Consider the following 20,825-nt stretch of genomic DNA (forward strand, 5'->3'; position numbering starts at 1 on the left):
AGATCCCCCCTCAATCTTCTAAATTCCAGCGAGTATAAGCCTAGCCGATCCAGTCTTTCATCATATGAAAGTCCTGCCATCCCAGGAATCAATCTGGTGAACCTTCTTTGTACTCCTTCTATGGCAAGGATGTCTTTCCTCAGATTAGGGGACCAAAACTGCACACAATACTCTAGGCAGGAGATTGGGGCTGAGAGGAAAATTGGATCAGCCATGATGAAATGGTGGAGTAGCCTCGATGGGGCAAATGGCTGAATTCTGCTCCTCTATCTTATGGTCTAACTCAGTGAAAAGGGATCTGGAAATACTGATCTAGAATTCTTTGAAAGTGGGATAGGGAAATTCTAGGCAGTTTCTAGAGTAGGTTACATGGTCGGCACAACATTGTGGGCTGAAGGGCCTGTAATGCGCCATAGATTTCTATGTTTCGATGTTATATTTCATAAAGAGAGCTTTTGGCAAATTGGTCTTCATAAATCAAAGCACAGTGCAGGTGTAATGTTTAAATTGTACGAGATGTTGGCGAGGCCAAATTTGGAGAATTGCACACAGTTATGGTTAACTACCTACAGGAAACATGTTAAAAAGTTGAAAGAGTGCAGAAAAAAATTTTACAAGGATGTTGCCAGGACTCGGGATTTATAAAAGATTGAATAGGTTTGGGCTTTGTACTCTGGAGTATAGGAGAACGAGGGGAGATCTTAGAGAGGTATAGGTAGGGTACCTACGTGCAGGCTTTTCCCCCTGACGTTGGGTGAGTCATAGGATGAGGGTGAATGGTGAAATGTTTAAGGGGAAACTGAGGAGGAATTTCTTCACTGAGAGGGTGGTGGAAGTGTGGAACACATAAGGAAATAAGAGAAGTTTGGATCAGTATATGAATGGGCTCATCGGGAATCGGCAGAAAACAGGTTGGCACAGACTGGATGTGCCAAAGAGCCTATTTATGTGCTGTAGTCTTCTCTAACTCTCTGACTCAATAACCTCTTAACGTCTTCAATATGATTTAAACTCTGAAACCAAGAAATCTCAGCTCAGGGTAAATCTGGTTCCTTGGAAAATAGGGCACCTGGATCCAATGAAGGAATGGATGAGACCAATTATGCCCAAAAACTGCAGCTGGACTCACCTCTCCTTGCTGGCTCTGCTACGACTATGTTACATTACCAACCTACTATCCCATGAGTAAAAATAAGTGATCTAATTTTGTACCGGGCTGGAGATGAAGCTATGTTATCTGTTGTGTGTGAGAGAGAGAGAGAACTACTGGCTCCCAGCAGACAGCCACTGCCATTGTTTCTCCGTCCTGCTTTGATTGGTGGCAACAAGGTTACTATGGGAACACGTGCCGTGTAACAAGCAATTTTCTGCTGTGTTAAAGGGAAATAGCTGTTAAAGAGTTTAACTCTTCTGCCAAATCCTCTTATTCCTTTAGAAAAGATAATAGACCTTTAAGAATCATGCTGATTGGGGCGCAATAACAGTTTGCGATCCACTGGAATTTAAATACTTCCAAATCTAACATCTGGATTTTTGACGCTCTTAAAGCTAAAATGATAGACACTGATTGACAACTACCCCATTCACGGAGGGATTTCTTTGGACAAGGGTAAGGATGTAAATCTTATTATCCCATTTTTCTTCATGATCCTCTCTAAGGCGTGGGAAATTTAGCTGAATGAGTCTGTGGGCAGCTGACCCGCTGCCTTTATATCCCAGAAGGTCAATAAATTACGCTACTCTTTGCAAAGAAATGGGTGATGCTCTCTATATCCGGCTGAACCTTAGCCTGCTTTGGCTTTACTGTTCGTTTTGTGTGTCTTGCTACATAGTATTGACCACTTCGTGCTTCTGTGGCTTTTAACGAATTAGACCGAAAGACAAATCAGTTGACCACGATATTTTTATTTAAGACATGCTCAAATGCTGCCTGACAACCTGTAGACAGGTTATCTTTGCAAACATAAAGATATCTTCTCACAATTTATGAATCAACTCAGACTGAGCGAATCTTTTACACATTTGGGTGTTTACTACTGCATAGACAGATGATGTGGATTCAATATTGCACTTGCCAGGGTATTAAAGCTTAGGGTGGTAAAATACATCAGCCCCAATGGGGTTGTGTGGATGATGGAACCGTGGGAGAGGCTTGATTGAATTGAATTCACTGAACGATGCGACTGAGAGCAGAACTAGTCAAATATCGTAATTCTCTTACCCTTTTGATCTCGCTGAATGGGTAGCTGCTGATTTAACCTCGTGCGGATGGCAATTGCGATTTTTTTTCAAACAGATGAATTGGTTGGATTACACTGAATGGTTTGCTTTGAGTTTGGATTATACACAGGGGTGAATTCTGGACTGCAATTGTCAGAATGGATAGGTTTATTTTGGATTCTCGAATAGAGGTACAATTGGGTTGTCAACATCTAAATGGTCAGGGTTATATTGCTTCCACAAACAGATCTGTGGTAGGAACCTTATCGGGGGACTGCAGTATTGTACACACAATGTGGGTATTGATCATTTGGCGGAATGGCAGGTTTCTACCTAATTAAGCTTTACAAACCATTGCACGCCATCAGTGGTAAATATGGCTTTCAAGTGAGGAAAGGTATTTCATTACATTCCGAAGACGACCAAAAGCATTCTAGGTTCATTTATATATTTGTAACACGGCTACTTCAGTTAATTTTACGCAAGCAAACTTATACGATTGACGTGCACCGGTTGGTGTCTCGCAGTGAACCTCAAACGTGAGGATTATGAGCTCCAGACTAAGCGTCGGGAAGCTCCGCAAAGTTCATGGTCAGTAGAATTTGGCGTCCGGATAGAAGTATTTAAACCAAGAGGAATCCACAATAGATCCGGATCACCTACTCAGACCTGCAAAACAAAACCCGGCAGCACCTTGAGTCAGTGGAGTTGGTATCAAGTAAATCTGGATTCACTTTGAAAACGGTGGCATTTTGTAAACACGAGAGATTCCGCAGATGCGGGAAATGAAGAGTAACGTGCACCAAATTCCGGAGGAACTCAGCGGGCCAGGCAGCATCTATGGAGAGGAATAAACAGTCGACGTTTCGGGCTGCGACTGTTCTTCAGGACTGGGAAGGAGACCAGAATAACTTGATGGCGGGGCGGGGCGGGGGGGGGGGAAGAGTTAAAGAAATTGATGGTTGTGCCATCGGTTTTGGGGCTACCCAGATGGAATATGAGGTGTTGCTCCTCCAACATGAGAGTGGCCTCATGGTGGCAGTAGAGGAGGCCTCGGAGCAATGTGCTGGAATGGGGATTGGAAGAGGTTGGTCTCCGAGAGATCCTGCTTGTTGCGGATGGAGTGAAAGTGCTCGACAAAGCGCCCCCCCCCCAAACAAAATCTATGTCAGAGATAGTATTTTGTAGCAGGGCCACTGAGTGATGAAAGGAAGGGTTCCCACCGTCAGAATATCAGCACAAATCCTACAATGACGATGTGGCAGAAGATTCTCTCAGTTCGTTATTACTTCATGGAAAACAACATTAAAACAAGGATTTTTTTTTGTGCAGCAGTCACCCCCTGTGCATGAGACAGCTTTTAACCCCAGCAATTTTACGCTGAATGGCTTTGACCTCCTTTGAATTATTCCTATCGATATTTGTAGAGAGGCTGAGTTGTTAAAAGCAATACCATTAGCTGCTAGTCATTCAGAGGATTTATTACGGAGTCTGTAGGAGAGCCATGGTCTGCGTGAACTAGAGTGGAATGCACTGCCAGCGAAGGTGGTACAGGCGGATACAATAGGGTCTTTTAAGAGACTCTTAGGTAGGTACATGGAGCTTAGAAAAATATTGTATAGGGCTATGCGGTAGGGAAATTCTAGGTAGTTCTAGAGTAGGTTCCATGGCCGGCACAACATTATGGGCCGAAGAACCTGTAATGTGCTGTAGATTTCTATGTTATCGGACTCTAGGTGGGTGCAGCGCGGAATGTGATCTTCCTGAGCCTGAGCCCAATTTGAACTTCAGTCGGCTCTCAGTAGACTCTGGAAGGATAGTGTACATAAAGGCTTTTCAGGTTATACTCATCAAGCCTGTTCTCCCCCAAAAAGAACTTGAGCTAATTCCATTCACAAATACTGTGTATAATCCACCTCTGCTTCATAAATTCAATCAAATTGAAACTTCCCCGCCCCCACTTCCACAATGAAGTCATATGAACTCTATTCTTACTTTAGTGTTGAATCATCTGCCAAGTCCATTAATGAATAGCAAATTGATTTGTTAAGACTGTAATTTTTAAAAATATTGGAACATTAAGAGTTCTTTTAATTTTCATTTTTCGGGAAAAGAAGTATTTCAGATCGATCACCTCTTATGACTCAAAATTGGATTTTTGTTAATTAATTTATTTATTGAGACACAGCGTGAAATAGGCCCTCCTGACTTCCTTTGAGCCGTGCCACCGAGCAATCCCCCGATTTAACCCTGGCCTAATCACAGGACAATTTACAATGACCAATCAGCCTGCTGGAGCACCCGGAGGAAACCCACGCAGTCACGGTGAGAATATGCAAACTCCTTGCAGGCAGCGGTGGGAGTTGAGCCCTTGTTGCCTGTACTGTAAAGCGTTGTGCTAACCACTAGCTACCGTGTTAATCTTAGGGCACTGGCCCAAGAGTCGAAGTATCCTACAGAATTGTAATCTCACTTATTGCAGGATATTATATTCTACCTGAGCTTTCTCCTTATCCCTGAATTTTCTGAAAATTATTTCCCAACAAAATAAGAGATGATGTTCTTTTCTTTCTTTTAGATTTCTTTCTCTTCCACAGGGTCCAGTTCTGCTTTAGGTATCACCACAAACATTTGTCTGTTCAGCCCCTGGAAATCCCATCTTCACTGGTGGAGCACACCTGATGGGCCAAATGGCCTAATTCTGTTGCTAAAGTACTGTGCGACACTCTTAGACACATATACAGTATATAGCGAGGGTGCCTAAGACTTTTGCACAGTAGAAGTCTTAATTTTATGTACTGCACTACGGCTGTAGCAAAAAAAAAACAAATTTCAAGATGTGAGTGATGATAAATCTGATTCTGATTTGGGTCTGTATTGTGGACTGAGAGTGGGAAGGGGGCAGGGAGAGGGGATTCATGGTTGGGAAGGGAGAGGGGAGGGAGTGGGAAGCACCAGAGAGACATTCTGTAATGGCTCCAGGGTGACCAGGGATGGGAGCTCAACATTCAGGGATATTCAATATTCAGGAGGGATAGACATGAAGGAAGGGGAGGTGGGGTGGCGTTGCTGGTTAAAGAAGAGATTAGCGCAATAGAAAGGAAGGACATAAGCCGGGAAGATGTGGAATCGATATGGGTAGAGCTGCGTAACACTAAGGGGCAGAAGACGCTGGTGGGAGTTGTGTACAGGCCACCTAACAGTAGTAGTGAGGTCGGAGATGGTATTAAACAGGAAATTAGAAATGTGTGCAATAAAGGAATAGCAGTTATAATGGGTGACTTCAATCTACATGTAGATTGGGTGAACCAAATTGGTAAAGGTGCTGAGGAAGAGGATTTCTTGGAATGTATGCGGGATGGTTTTTTAAACCAACATATCGAGGAACCAACTGGAGAGCAGGCTATTCTGGACTGGGTTTTGAGCAATGAGGAAGGGTTAATTAGCGATCTTGTCATGAGAGGCCCCTTGGGTAAGAGTGACCATAATATGGTGGAATTCTTCATTAAGATGGAGAGTGACATAATTAATTCAGAAACAAAGGTTCTGAACTTAAAGTGGGGTAACTTTGAAGGTATGAAACGTGAATTAGCTAAGATAGACTGGCAAATGACACTTAAAGGATTGACGGTGGATATGCAATGGCAAGCATTTAAAGGTTGCATGGATGAACTACAACAATTGTTCATCCCAGTTTGGCAAAAGAATAAATCAAGGAAGGTAGTGCACCCGTGGCTGACAACAGAAATTAGGGATAGTATCAATTCCAAAGAAGAAGCATACAAATTAGCCAGAGAAAGTGGCTCACCTGAGGACTGGGAGAAATTCAGAGTTCAGCAGAGGAGGACAAAGGGCTTAATTAGGAAGGGGAAAAAAGATTATGAGGGAAAACTGGCAGGGAACATAAAAACAGACTGTAAAAGCTTTTATAGATATGTAAAAAGGAAAAGACTGGTAAAGACAAATGTAGGTCCCCTGCAGACAGAAACAGGTGAATTGATTATGGGGAGCAAGGACATGGCAGACCAATTGAATAACTACTTTGGTTCTGTCTTCACTAAGGAGGACATAAATAATCTTCCAGAAATAGTAAGGGACAGAGGGTCCAGTGAGATGGAGGAACTGAGCGAAATACATGTTAGTAGGGAAGTGGTGTTGGGTAAATTGAAGGGATTGAAGGCAGATAAATCCCCAGGGCCAGATGGTCTGCATCCTAGAGTGCTTAAAGAAGTAGCCCAAGAAATAGTGGATGCATTAGTGATAATTTTTCAAAACTCGTTAGATTCTGGACTAGTTCCTGAGGATTGAAGGGTGGCTAATGTAACCCCACTTTTTAAAAAAGGAGGGAGAGAGAAACCGGGGAATTATAGACCGGTTAGCCTAACGTCGGTGGTGGGGAAACTGCTGGAGTCAGTTATCAAGGATGTGATAACAGCACATTTGGAAAGCGGTGAAATGATCGGACAAAGTCAGCATGGATTTGTGAAAGGAAAATCATGTCTGACGAATCTCATAGAATTTTTTGAGGATGTAACTAGTAGAATGGATAGGGGAGAACCAGTGGATGTGGTATATTTGGATTTTCAAAAGGCTTTTGACAAGGTCCCACACAGGAGATTAGTGTGCAAACTTAAAGCACACGGTATTGGGGGTAAGGTATTGGTGTGGGTGGAGAATTGGTTAGCAGACAGGAAGCAAAGAGTGGGAATAAACGGGACCTTTTCAGAATGGCAGGCGGTGACTAGTGGGATACCGCAAGGCTCAGTGCTGGGACCCCAGTTGTTTACAATATATATTAATGACTTGGATGAGGGAATTGAATGCAGCATCTCCAAGTTTGTGGATGACACGAAGCTGGGTGGCAGTGTTAGCTGTGAGGAGGATGCTAAGAGGATGCAGGGTGACTTGGATAGGTTGGATGAGTGGGCAAATTCATGGCAGGTGCAATTTAATGTGGATAAATGTGAAGTTATCCACTTTGGTGGCAAAAATAGGAAAACAGATTATTATCTGAATGGTGGCCGATTAGGAAAAGGGGAGGTGCAACGAGACCTGGGTGTCATTATACACCAGTCATTGAAAGTGGGCATGCAGGTACAGCAGGCGGTGAAAAAGGTGAATGGTATGCTGGCATTTATAGCGAGAGGATTCGAGTACAGGAGCAGGGAGGTACTACTGCAGTTGTACAAGGCCTTGGTGAGACCACACCTGGAGTATTGTGTGCAGTTTTGGTCCCCTAATCTGAGGAAAGACATCCTTGCCATAGAGGGAGTACAAAGAAGGTTCACCAGATTGATTCCTGGGATGGCAGGACTTTCATATGAAGAAAGACTGGATGAACTGGGCTTGTACTCGTTGGAATTTAGAAGATTGAGGGGGGATCTGATTGAAACGTATAAAATCCTAAAGGGATTGGACAGGCTAGATGCAGGAAGATTGTTCCCGATGTTGGGGAAGTCCAGAATGAGGGGCCACAGTTTGAGGATAGAGGGGAAGCCTTTTAGGACCGAGATTAGGAAAAACTTCTTCACACAGAGAGTGGTGAATCTGTGGAATTCTCTGCCACAGGAAACAGTTGAGGCCAGTTCATTGGCTATATTTAAGAGGGAGTTAGATATGGCCCTTGTGGCTACGGGGGTCAGGGGGTATGGAGGGAAGGCTGGGGTGGGGTTCTGAGTTGGATGATCAGCCATGATCATAATAAATGGCGGTGCAGGCTCGAAGGGCCGAATGGCCTACTCCTGCACCTATTTTCTATGTTTCTATGTTTCTATAAACCAATTGATTGGAATCAAATGACCACTGTTTTAAGACTACTGAATAGTCCCTAGTATGATAAGATGGGCTCTTGACCTCACAAACTACCTCGTTGTGACATTGTGACCACTGCTACACTACGATAAGGAATGCCTATCATTCCTTCCTGAGACCACATTTTGGCAAGTCAGATCATCTAGCTGTACTCCTGCTACCTGCATACAGACAGAGTCAAAAGAGCAAGCCTTCAGAAATCAAGACAACTAAGGCAGAGGAACCGGTACAGGATTGCCTTGAGTCAGTGGACTGGGCTGTGTTGGAGACCTGATCTGAGGACCTGAATGAGGGTTGTTCGTACTTTATTACAACAGATGTGGATGAGTGTGTCCCCACAAAGTTGTTCAGAGCCTACCCCAATCAGAAGCTCTGGATGAACCATGGAATCTGGAATTTGCTGAGATCCAGATCAGAGGCATTCAAGCCTGGAGATCAAGAACACCACAAGAGGTGCAGGTATGATCTCCGGAAAGCCATCTCTTGGGCGAAGTGGAGATTCTGGACTAGACTGGAATCAATGAGGGATGCTCAACAGCTGTGGCAGGGTTTGAATGCAATAAACTCCTACAAAGTTCAAACTTGTGACATAGGGGACAGCAGAGCTTCAGTTCCAGATGAGCTCAATTCCTTCTATGCTCACCTTGACCATCAGAACAGGGAGGAAACATTGCGTGCCCCATGTCTCCTGATGGTCCTTTGGTCTCAGTATCTGAAGATGATGTGCGGGCTGCCTTCAAGATAATGAATCCAAGGAAAGCATCCAGTCCAGACGGAGTACCTGGCCAAGTACTGAAGGCCTGGGCTGACCAGCTGGCTGGTGTGGAACAGGAAATGTAGCAATCTTCCTTACTTTAATGATATGTGTGAACTTGATTTCTCCACCTATTCGATGGGCTCAACTTGTTGGTATTTTTTAAAATTTTTGTAGTAATAGTAAGGCGATCACTTGAATCGAGTATAAATTTCTCCCACGGGATTATTTCCTGAATGGCAAACACCTGTGCGTGGACTTTGTTTAATATGGGGAATCTGATGCACGGCAGCCACCACATGGTCTTTGACAATCAGGACCAGAGTCCAGTAGGGTGGAATGCAAGATGGCTGGGGACTCTTCGCTGTCATTGTGACGCATCATCACCTACTGCCAGCTCCACTGTTGAGGTCTTGGTTGGATTGCTCTTTGTGTAGAACCTCCTCTTTGACCTTACTGCCTTGGGTGGCCTTACCAGGAACTAAGCTCCAGATGCTATCACGCTCAGGATGTCATAAACCTCTCCATCATGACAAAATTGTGATGCTTGGAGAAGTTTTCTTTTTGTTTTCATCAGGGAGTGGAGGACATTCCCAGTCTGACCTACCAGGCATGTCCTCCTGCTCAACATTTTGCAACTCCCACCATTGCCTCTGTTCTCACTCTCCAACTGCTCCCTTCACTCATTGAATAGGTAAACTTGATTACCTCATTTTCACCCCATCAGGGTCAAACTCCCGTCCCACCTTCCCTGCATTTTAACACCCTTCTATTGTCTCATTCTGGCTTTTGGTGAGAGGTCTTTGACCTGAAAATGTAACCCTATTTCTCTTCTTACTCTGTTCTGAGTGTTTCCAGCATTCTCTGTTTTTAATCTTAGATTTCCAGCATCTGCAGTTGTTTTGGTTTTCAGAAGTTGGAAGCGATTTTGTCTTGTTCATGAAAACCAGACGAGAGACTCTGAACAGGGATCTAGTTTCCTTAATCCAACAGTGCTGTAATTATTTCTGTTAGCTAACTTGGGAACCCCCATCCCCACACTCCCAATTTTTAACTGGCCAGCTTTTAAAAAAAAAAGTGTTTCATGGGATTAAAAAACTCATCAAAGAAACTCGAGTGCCTCTGTTAATGGGCAAAATGAGTTGGCACGATGCTGCTTCCAAACAGAACAGCCTGGACTCAGCTGCTGCCTGGTCAGCATGGTCTGAATTTATCCAGACCTCCAAGCCTGATGACAGATGCCTGTCATCCATTCCTTTCTTCACCACTGGGCTCCATATGGTTCAAAGGCAGAGCCTAGAACCCTCAGCGCTTGACAGGGGCTGCAGCACAAGGTAACTTCTCACTTATTTTTAAAATTGTTTTAATAATTTCTTAATGTGTTGTCTTAATCTTCAAAAAGTTTGAAAGTTAAAAAGATTTAAAAATTATTTAAGTCAATTCCATTAAGTTTTTAAATCACTATCAAAGATATTTAAGAATGCCCTCCATCCTAGCCTTTACCAGTCAGACCCCCCTGAGGTTCTCGCGGAACGGTGGGGTGAAACCTCAGGGTGGCATTTCAGCTGAAGACCAATTGGCACAGAGGGCCAAAGGTCGGCTGGCTCAGCCTCTGCATCGGTGCACTAGTGGCTGCCTAGGGAAACTGCCGACCACCCCTGCCAAATCCGGCATTATTTGGTCCAATGGTTTGTCATCTGCTAAGTAAAATTCCAAATGCCAGGACTTTCTCTCTAGCTACTCTTGATCCATCACCGCTGCTTGATCGATGGAGAAGCCAGGTCCCAGTGGAGTGTTTCCTATGCCACTTGTATCAATTAGATCCTTGGTCCTCGGTAGAGACTTTAGTGAATTTAAAGGTGAGAACAATTCTTGTGGAGTCCATCATTGACTGGGCTCGTTCCTCTCTGAGTGATGATAATGGCAGCCACAGGAGTATAGTTATTTGCTAGTAAAACTACCTACTTTTTTGTGACAGAAATTTACTTTCTAGGGATTGAGAAGCTTATTGCCAACCTCAGCTTTCTAGCCCGGCAGTGTGACCCTCCAGAGGGTCAGCATTGTTTATGTCAAAGATAAAAGGATCTCAATGGACCCTATCAAATGTTGAAAGGCCGAGTGAGAGTGAATGCGGAGAGGATGCTTCCTATAGTGGGCAAGCCTAGGGCCAGGAGGCACAACCTCAGAATGGTGGAACGTCAGTTTAGAACGGAGGTGAGGAGGAATTTCTTTAGCCAGAGGATGATGAATTTGTGGAATTCATTGCCACAGCTGGCTTTGAAAGCTAGGTCATTGAGTGTATTTAAACTGGAAGTTGATAAATTTTTGAAAAGTTACCGGGAGAAAGCAGGAGAATAGGGTTGAGGGTGAAATGGATCAGCCATGATCAAATGGCGGAGCAGACTCGATGGGCCGAATGACCTAATTCTGCTCCAATGTCTTATGGTCTTAAATTTCTAACCAATATCTTTGCCCAACTTCAGTCGAAGCAAGCAGCTGAAAAGAGGGGAGTGAAGAAATTGGGTAGAAAAATTTTTTTTTAAACACTGCTCGGGGCGAAGGGTCTGCACTGCGCAGGCGCGTGATGTAGCGCGCCAAGGTTTAAAAAGAGAAATTTTCAACGGTTCTTGTTTCAGTCGAAGCAAGCAGCTGAGAAGAAGGGAGTGAAGAAATCGGGTAGAAAAAGTCATTTTTTTTAAACACTGCTCGGGGAGAAGGGTCTGCACTGCGCAGGCGCGTGACGTAGCGTGCCAAGGTTTAAAAGCAGACCACCATATACAGCGACCATCATTGTAGCGGCCATCGTCGGAGTGGACTGAGTTAGAGTGGGACGGCTTTGGCTCAACAGGCTTCGTCGAGAACAGGCAGAGGTCAGGGTAGGTTCCGGTAAGTTTTTTGTTCAGATTGTTTAGAGTTGAGAGAATGCCAGGCAGGATGTTGGAATGCTCCTTTTGCAGGATATGGGAAGTCAGGGAGCCCTCCGGTGTCCCTGACAACGACTCCTGCAGGAAGTACATCCAGCTGCAGCTCCTAACAAACCGCGTTAGGGAACCGGAGCAGGAGCTGGATGACCTGCAGATCATTCGGGAGAATGAAGAGATTATAGATAGTAGCTACAGGGAGACAGTTACGCTAAAGGAGCAGAGGACAGGAAATTGGGTCACTGTCAGGCGAGGGAAGAGGAAAGGGCAGGCAGAGCAGGGTTCCCCTGTGGCCATTCCCCTCAACAACAAGTATACCGCATTGGATACTGTTGCGGGGGATGACTTACCTGGGACAAGCTGCAGTAGCCGGATCTCTGGTACTGAGTCTGGCTCTGCAGTGCAGAAGGGAGGGTGGAAAAAGAGGAGAGCGGTAGTGATAGGGGACTTGATAGTTAGAGGTTCTGTGGTCGTGACAGAGAATCCAGGATGGTTTGTTGCCTCCCGGGTGCCAGGGTCAAGGATGTCTCTGAGCGCTTGCATGACATTCTGAAGTGGGAGGGTGATCAGCCAGATGTCGTGGTGCACATCGGTACCAATGACATAGCAAGGAAGAGTGAGGAGGTCCTGGAGAATGAGTATAGAGAGCTTGGTAGGAAGTTGAAAAGCAGGACCTCGGGGGTGGTAATCTCAGGATTGCTACCTGTGCTACGTGCCAGTGAGGGTAAGAATAGGATGCTCTGGAGGATGAACAAGTGGCTGAGGAACTGGTGTAGGGGGCAGGGTTTCAGATTTCAGGATCATTGGGACCTCTTCTGGGGCAGGTGGGACCTGTACAAGAGAGATGGGTTACACTTGAACTACAGGGGGACCAATATCCTTTCAGGGAGGTTTGTTAGTGCTATTGGGGAGGCTTTAAACTAGATTTGCAGGGGGATGGGAACCAGAGTGCCAGAGCTGACAGTGTGGCTGGGGTGAAAATAAATGATGTTAAAAGTTCAAGCAAATCCGCTAATAGAAAGGTTGTGAGTGGTGGTAAAAATCTTCTGAGGTGTATATATTTCAATGCGAGGAGTATTGCGGGGAAGGCGGATGAGTTGAGGGTGTGGATTGACATGTGGAATTATGACGTTATAGCAATTAGTGAAACTTGGCTACAGAAGGGGCAGGACTGGCAGCTTAATATTCCAGGGTTCCGATGTTTCAGATGTGATAGAGGCAGAGGAATGAAAGGTGGGGGGGGGGGAGCATTGCTTGTTAGGGAAAATATTACAGCAGTGCTCAGGCAGGACAGATTAGAGGGCTTGTCTACTGAGTCCTTATGGCTGGAGCTGAGAAACAGGAAAGGTATGGCCACATTAGTGGGGTTGTATTACAGACCACCCAATAGTCAACGAGAATTGGAAGAGCAAATCTGCAGAGAGATAGCAGGCAACTGCAGGAAACATGAAGTTGTGGCGGTAGGGGATTTTAATTTTCCATATATTGATTGGGACTCCCATACTGTTAGGGGTCTAGATGGTTTAGAGTTTGTAAAATGTGTTCAGGGAAGTTTTCTAAATCAATATATAGAGGGACCAACTAGAGGGGATGCAATATTAGATCTCCTATTAGGAAACGAGTCAGGACAAGTGATGGAAGTCTGTGTAGGGGAGCACTTTGGTTCCAGTGATCATAACACCATTAGTTTCAACTTGATCATGGACAAGGATAGATCTGGTCCTAGGGTTGAGGTTCTGAACTGGAAGAAGGCCAAATTTGAAGAAATGAGAAAGGATCTAAAAAGCGTGGATTGGGACAGGTTGTTCTCTGGCAAAGATGTGATTGGTAGGTGGGAAGCCTTCAAAGGAGACATTTTGAGAGTGCCGAGTTTGTATGTTCCTGTCAGGATTAAAGGCAAAGTGAATAGGAATAAGGAACCTTGGTTCTCAAGGGAGATTGCAACTCTGATAAAGAAGAAGAGAGAGTTGTATGACATGTATAGGAAACAGGGAGTAAATAAGGTGCTTGAGGAGTATAAGAAGTGCAAGAAAATACTTAAGAAAGAAATCAGGAGGGCTAAAAGAAGACATGAGGTTGCCTTGGCAGTCAAAGTGAAGGATAATCCAAAGAGCTTTTACAGGTATATTAAGAGCAAAAGGATTGTAAGGGATAAACTTGGTCCTCTTGAAGATCAGAGTGGTCGGCTATGTGTGGAACCAAAGGAAATGGGGGAGATCTTAAATAGGTTTTTTGCGTCTGTATTTACTAAGGAAACTGGCATGAAATCTATGGAATTAAGGGAAACAAGTAGTGAGATCATGGAAACTGTACAGATTGAAAAGGAGGAGGTGCTTGCTGTCTTGAGGAAAATTAAAGTGGATAAATCCCCGGGACCTGACAGGGTGTTCCCTCGGACCTTGAAGGAGACTAGTGTTGAAATTGCAGGGGCCCTGGCAGAAATATTTAAAATGTCGCTGTCTACAGGTGAGGTGCTGGAGGATTGGAGAGTGGCTCATGTTGTACCGTTGTTTAAAAAAGGATCGAAAAGTAATCCGGGAAATTATAGGCCGATAAGTTTAACATCGGTGGTGGGTAAGTTATTGGAGGGAGTACTAAGAGACAGAATCTACAAGCGTTTGGATAGACTGGGACTTATTAGGGAGAGTCAACATGGCTTTGTGCATGGTAGGTCATGTTTGACCAATCTACTGGAGTTTTTCGAGGAGGTTACCAGGAAAGTGGATGAAGGGAAGGCAGTGGATGTTGTCTACATGGACTTCAGTAAGGCCTTTGACAAGGTCCCGCATGGGAGGTTAGTTAGGAAAGTTCAGTCGCTAGGTATACATGGAGAGGTGGTAAATTGGATTAGACATTGGCTCAATGGAAGAAGCCAAAGAGTGGTAGTAGAGAATTGCTTCTCAGAGTGGAGGCCTGTGACTAGTGGTGTGCCACAGGGATCAGTGCTGGGTCCATTGTTACTTGTCATCTATATCAATGATCTGGATGATAATGTGGTAAATTGGATCAGCAAGTTTGCTGATGATACAAAGATTGGAGGTGTAGTAGACAGTGAGGAAGGTTTTCAGAGCCTCCAGAGGGACTTGGACCAGCTGGAAAAATGGGCTGAAAAATGGCAGATGGAATTTAATACAGACGAGTGTGAGGTATTGCACGTTGGAAGGATAAACCAAGGTAGAACATACAGAGTTAATGGTAAGGCACTGAGGAGTGCAGTGGAACAGAGGGATCTGGGAATACAGATACAAAATTCCCTAAAAGTGGCGTCACAGGTAGATAGGGTCATAAAGAGAGCTTTTGGTACATTGGCCTTTATTAACCAAAGTATTGAGTATAAGAGCTGGAATGTTATGATGAGGTTGTAAAAGGCATTGGTGAGGCCGAATCTGGAGTGTTGTATTCAGTTTTGGTCACCAAATTACAGGAAGGATATAAATAAGGTTGAAAGAGTGCAGAGAAGGTTTACAAGGATGTTGCCGGGACTTGAGAAACTCAGTTACAGAGAAAGGTTGAATAGGTTAGGACTTTATTCCCTGGAGCGTAGAAGAATGAGGGGAGATTTGATACAGGTATTTAAAATATGATGGGTATAGATAGAGTGAATGCAAGCAGGCTTTTTCCACTGAGGCAAGGGGAGAAAAAAACCAGAGGACATGGGTTAAGGGTGAGGGGGGAAAAGTTTAAAGGGAACATTGGGGGGACTTCTTCACACAGAGAGTGGTGGGAGTATGGAATGAGCTGCCAGACGAGGTGGTAAATGCGGTTTTTTTTAACATTTAAGAATAAATTGGACAGATACATGGATAGGAGGTGTATGGAGGGATATGGTCCGTGTGCAGGTCAGTGGGACTAGGCAGAAAATGGTTCGGCACAGCCAAGAAGGGCCAAAAGGCCTGTTTCTGTGCTGTAGTTTTTCTATGGTTTCTATGGTTTCTAAGTGAGAACCAATCTTCAGTCTTAATGTAAATTGCAAGCAATAATCAGTCTTGAGTTTAAAAAAGTCAGCATTGTAAACAAACTGCACTGTCTGTAGAGCACAGGAAACTGGTCCACAGCAGGTGACTGGCTACTCAAGAATTATGATTTACAAAGTGAAGTGACCATGAGACATTCTGGTCTGCACCGGCTAAATCTGAGCCAATGGGGTTATGTTAAGTGGTCTACATCAAAGGAGACAACTACAGCTAAGTTTTCTTTTGCATCATTGTGATAGGATGAGGAAGGTTCCAGATGGGATTATGTTGTCACTTAGCACATCAAGCATGGTCGCAGTATGATCAATATATAGTTAGGATATTTGTGTACTCAGAGAGTCGGCCCTCGCTGCACTAATTGCGGGTGCCTGGGATCTCTGTCCCCAGAAGCTTTTAGACTATCTATGTGAATTACTTTGTCCCAGCAAAGGTATCTGAGAACCATCACATGTAAAAACTGTCAACTAGTAGCAAAACAGTATAAATATTGGAAAGTATTGGGGATTGTTAGGAATGACCGAAAGACAAGGTGACAGAAAGAAGAACTGGAATTCACTCCTCAACCTTTGGTTTCTGTGTTGGTATGTTCTTTTAGTTTGTAACAATTGGACCTGTGCTTGGAAATCCTTTGTCGTTCATAAATCGTTTGGAATTCAGAAATTTTTGTTTGAATCAGAAATCCTTTGCAAGTTTTAAATGTGTGTAAATAACTATTTGTCTAAATTTAAACGGGTATCAGTAAAAATGCAATAAACTGTGTTTAAACGCCTTTGTTAGCCGGAGGTAACTCTTTGGTAGGGAGGGGGACCTACCAAACAACCATTGGGTATTGGAAACTAGACCTCACCACAGAGACTAGACAGGGAAGTCGGCTAGTCCTTGGAGAGTAGGTGGATACAGTATAACCTCCCCTATAGTGAGGGTTTCCATAGATGTCTGTATCAGAGGCTTAAGATCTCTTATTGAGTTTGGGGCTTTGCAGACGGTGGACCCAATACGATCACATTTTTGGCACTATTTCTACATGTATAATTATGCTACATTGCTGTAATGGCACCATTAGTTATTAAGGCAATCATACCATTCACCTGCATTTCAACTTTAGATTCCAAATGAAAAATGAATTGTAACCCCCATGTGATGACAAGAAGGACAATTTAAAGGATTTGGTTGTGATTAACAGGTGTAGGGGTTGCTTTACCCATGAAGTGCACTGCCAGTTGAGAACACGGTGATTATCTGTTGGGCAGACGTGGCGGTCTCACTGGGAGGCTCAGACTTCAGGCGGCCTGAAGCCCAAGTTGTCTCGGATCATCAAGGTCTTCCGAACTTCCCTCTCCGTGATGGGCCGCTGGGTCCGCCACTTGTGGGCTTCCTGGAGGCCCGGCTCGAAGTAGTAGATGCAGGCGCCAAACCCCACCAGGATCAGGATGGAAATCATCAAGTAGACAGGAACGAACCAGTCCAGGAAGTGAGGCATGTCTGAAAGGAAGAGGACAGAAGACATCTCTGTTTGTTGTATAATGGAACAGAGAGCACGGGACAGTACAGGAAGAGTCATAGTCATACTTTATTGATCCCGGGGGAAATTGGTGTTCGTTACAGTTACACCATAAATAATAAATAGTAATAAACCATAAATAGTTGAATAGTAATATGTAAATTATGCCAGGAAATAAGTCCAGGACCAGCCTATTGGCTCAGGGTGTCTGACCCTCCAAGGGAGGAGTTGTAAAGTTTGATGGCCACAGGCAGGAATGACTTCCTATGACGCTCTGTGTTGCATCTCAGTGGAATGAGTCTCTGGCTGAATGTACTCCTGTGCCCAACCAGTACATTATGTAGTGGATGGGAGACATTGTCCAAGATGGCATGCAACTTGGACAGCACCCTCTTTTCAGACACCACCATCAGAGAGTCCAGTTCCATCCCCACAACATCACTGGCCTTGCGAATGAGTTTGTTGATTCTGTTGGTGTCTGCTACCCTCAGCCTGCTGTCCCAGCACACAACAGCAAATATGATCGCACTGGCCACCACAGACTCGTAGAACATCCTCAGCACCGTCCAGCAGATGTTAAAGGACCTCAGTCTCCTCAGGAAATAGAGACTCCTCTGACCCTTCCTGTAGACAGCCTCAGTGTTCTTTGACCAGTCCAGTTTATTGTCAATTCGTATCCCCAGGTATTTGTAATCCTCCACCATGTCCACACTGACCCCCTGAATGGAAACAGGGGTCACGGGTACCTTAACTCTCCTCAGGTCTACCACCAGCTCCTTAGTCTTTTTCACATTAAGCTGCAGATAATTCTGCTCACACCATGTGACAAAGTTTCCCACCATAGCCCTGTACTCAGCCTCATCTCCCTTGCTGATGCATCCAACTATGGCAGAGTCATCAGAAAACTTCTGAAGATGACAAGACTCTGTGCAGTAGCTGAAGTCCGAGGTGTAAATGGTGAAGAGAAAGGGAGACAAGACAGTCCCCTGTGGAGCCCCAGTGCTGCTGATCACTCTGTCGGACACACAGTGTTGCAAGCACACGTACTGTGGTCTGCCAGTACTTAAGAGGCCCTTAAGTCCACAATATCTATACTGACCATGATGCCAAATTAAATCAATCTCTTGTGCTTGCACAAAACCTACAGTATAACCCTGTATTCTGGGTGCTATGGTAGCGTAGTGGTTATTGTGAGGCAATTTTAGCCAGAGGGTGGTGAATCTATGGAATTTGTTGCCACGGGCGGCAGTGGAGGCCAAGTCATTGGGTGTATTTAAGGCAGAGATTGATGGGTATCTGAGTAGCCAGGGCATCAAAGGTTATGGTGAGAAGGTGGGGGAGTGGGACTAAATGGGAGGAGGATCAGCTCATGATAAAATGGCGGAGCAGACTCGATGGGCTGAATGGCCGACTTCTGCTCCTTTGTCTTATGGTCTTATGGTCTTGTGATCTAATTACAGCTCTGTCATCAGAGTCGGGAGTTAAATTAAATATCTTGTACATGTTTGTTCTCTTGTGCGCAGTAGGTGTCTTGTACTGTGTAAGACTGTTGGTACTGTGTACCTCCAGAGGAACACTGTTTCATTCAGCTGTACTTAAACTTGAACGTGAACTTGCGTTCCAGTGCTGTCTGTAAGGAGTTTGTATGTTCTCCCTATGACCGTGTGGGTTTCCTCCGGGTGCTCTAGTTTCAAAAGACATGGTTAGTAGGTTAAATTGTCACTGTAACTGGTCCTGCAATTAGACTAGTGTTAAGTAGGTGGGTCGCTGGGCGGCACATTGAACTGGAAGGGCCTATTCCTTGCTGTACCTCGACATTAAAAATAAATATTCCCTGCATATTCATGTCTCTATTGAAAAATCTCTTGAATTCTTCCGTTTCCATCACCGCTCCTGGCAGCTGCCACTCTCTGTGTCAATAAAAACGTGTCCTGCACAAACCCTCGGTAGACTGGTAAGTGTACGTGGGTTTCTAGGTGCAAAATCCATGACCATCAACATGTAAAATGATGGACCTGGGTTTGATGGGACTATGGGAAGAACATGTTAAATGGAAAATGGGCTGTTCTGTGAGCTAGCATAGAGATGATAGGTTGAATGGTCTTGTGTGAGGTGGGGGGGGGAATGGAAATATAAACGCATCAGTTAGACATTGTCCATTCCTTGCACTTCCAATTTCTACCTTGCCTGAGAGTCACCAGAAGATTCAAAAGGCAAAGCTTTGTGCAGGATTTACCCTAAATGGCCCTGTGCTCAGCCATCCTCTCCCAGAACCCGCTGAGCACAGTTCCACAGGGCAGAATCATTCATGCCCTCTTCTCATCACCGACATCAGGGAGGAGCCGGCAGAATCATTCATGCCCTCTTCTCATCACCGACATCAGGGAAAGTACAGGAGCCAGAAGATGAACTTTATGTTATAGCCAGAGCTTCTTCCCCTTCGCCATCAGCTTTCTGAACTCGTGACCATCTCACTATTCCTCTTTTGCACTATCTATGTATTTAAATTTTTATTTTAACGTAGTATACTTAATGTCGTGTATGGTCCTGCTGCCACAAAACAACAAATTTCACGACAGGCATCAGCAATACCGAACCTGATTCTAATCTTAGACCCCGTACACGTCCCTATGGCAAAGATGCCTCATCTGCAAACCATTAACTCTTGTTTATCTCCCCGCGGATGCTACCTGACTTGCTGGGGGGTTCTAGAATTTTCTGTCTTCATTTCAGATTTCCAGCATCCGTGGTTGTTGCGATTTTCATCACTGAGCTGGGTCAGGTGGAGGTCGGCCCACACCGATCTGAATGTGAACATCTAGCGATGCACGCGGACACAGACAGGTCGGGGGTCAGGGACTTGCTTACCAGTTAGCGGCTGCTGACGTGAATTGAGGGCAAAATTAGGCGAGGGGAAGGGTGGGGGTGGTGGGGATGGTGGGTGGGTGGGGGGAACATCCCTCTGAACTCCAGCGTTCAAGTGAAGAACTGTCCCGCCACTCAGCCCCTCCCCTTCAGCAGTATGGCAGCAAACTGCTGGACTTGGCTTGTTAGAGTGAAGCTGATTTGGCCAGCTCTCTGCAAACATCAATCTTGTTAACATTAAAGAGTTCTGTCATTCTCCCTCTGCCGCAGTGACCCCAGGAGTAGTAGTTTCCCCAGGCCCACTGCCTCAGTTCTCGCAAGTTGTGCAACTGTTCCCTCTGTAAGAAATGACCTTTCTCAAATGTCACATGTGGGGATTGTACTGCAGTCACTCAGTTTCCTTTTAAGGGTTAGATTTGTCATCTTCCAGGAAGGTGAACTAACTAATGTTGACTATTCATCCACAGTGATTAATTCTACATAGTTGCTTCTATTCTATCAGACTCCTCCGTAATTTACTTGTCATAGCTAGGGGCGGAAGTGGAGACAAGCTCCCACACCCTATTAAACGCTCCCAATGGTGTGCAATTCAGATCGCCTCTGACAACCAAGTCCAGCCCCTGGCCTTCACACGTGGCTTAGCCACTAGACCCTGAGGAACTGCTTCTGTTTACAGGAGAAGGGGCAAAGGCGGGATGCCGGCACCTTAAAGACCATAAGATATAGGAGCAGGAGTAGGCCATTCGGCCCATTGAGTCTGTTCCGTCATTTGCTTTGGT

General features: G+C 44.9%; 1 protein-coding gene across 1 annotated transcript in view; it reads right to left on the reverse strand.

Annotated features, from left to right (window-relative positions):
* Nucleotides 1–1,895: 1,895 nt before the first annotated feature.
* Nucleotides 1,896–20,825, reverse strand: part of LOC134354368 (small integral membrane protein 45) — a 32,006-nt gene continuing 13,076 nt past the window's right edge. The window contains exons 2-3 of the mRNA XM_063063329.1: nt 16,882–17,162; nt 1,896–2,889 (exon numbers count right to left, since the gene is read on the reverse strand). Of these exons, the coding sequence (XP_062919399.1) occupies nt 16,954–17,160 (207 nt within the window). The 5' untranslated portion in view covers nt 17,161–17,162 and the 3' untranslated portion in view covers nt 1,896–2,889; nt 16,882–16,953. The remainder of the gene's footprint in view (nt 2,890–16,881; nt 17,163–20,825) is intronic.

Source organism: Mobula hypostoma, chromosome 11, assembly GCF_963921235.1.
Source record: "Mobula hypostoma chromosome 11, sMobHyp1.1, whole genome shotgun sequence".
In the NCBI taxonomy this organism is placed as follows: Eukaryota; Metazoa; Chordata; class Chondrichthyes; order Myliobatiformes; family Myliobatidae; genus Mobula; species Mobula hypostoma.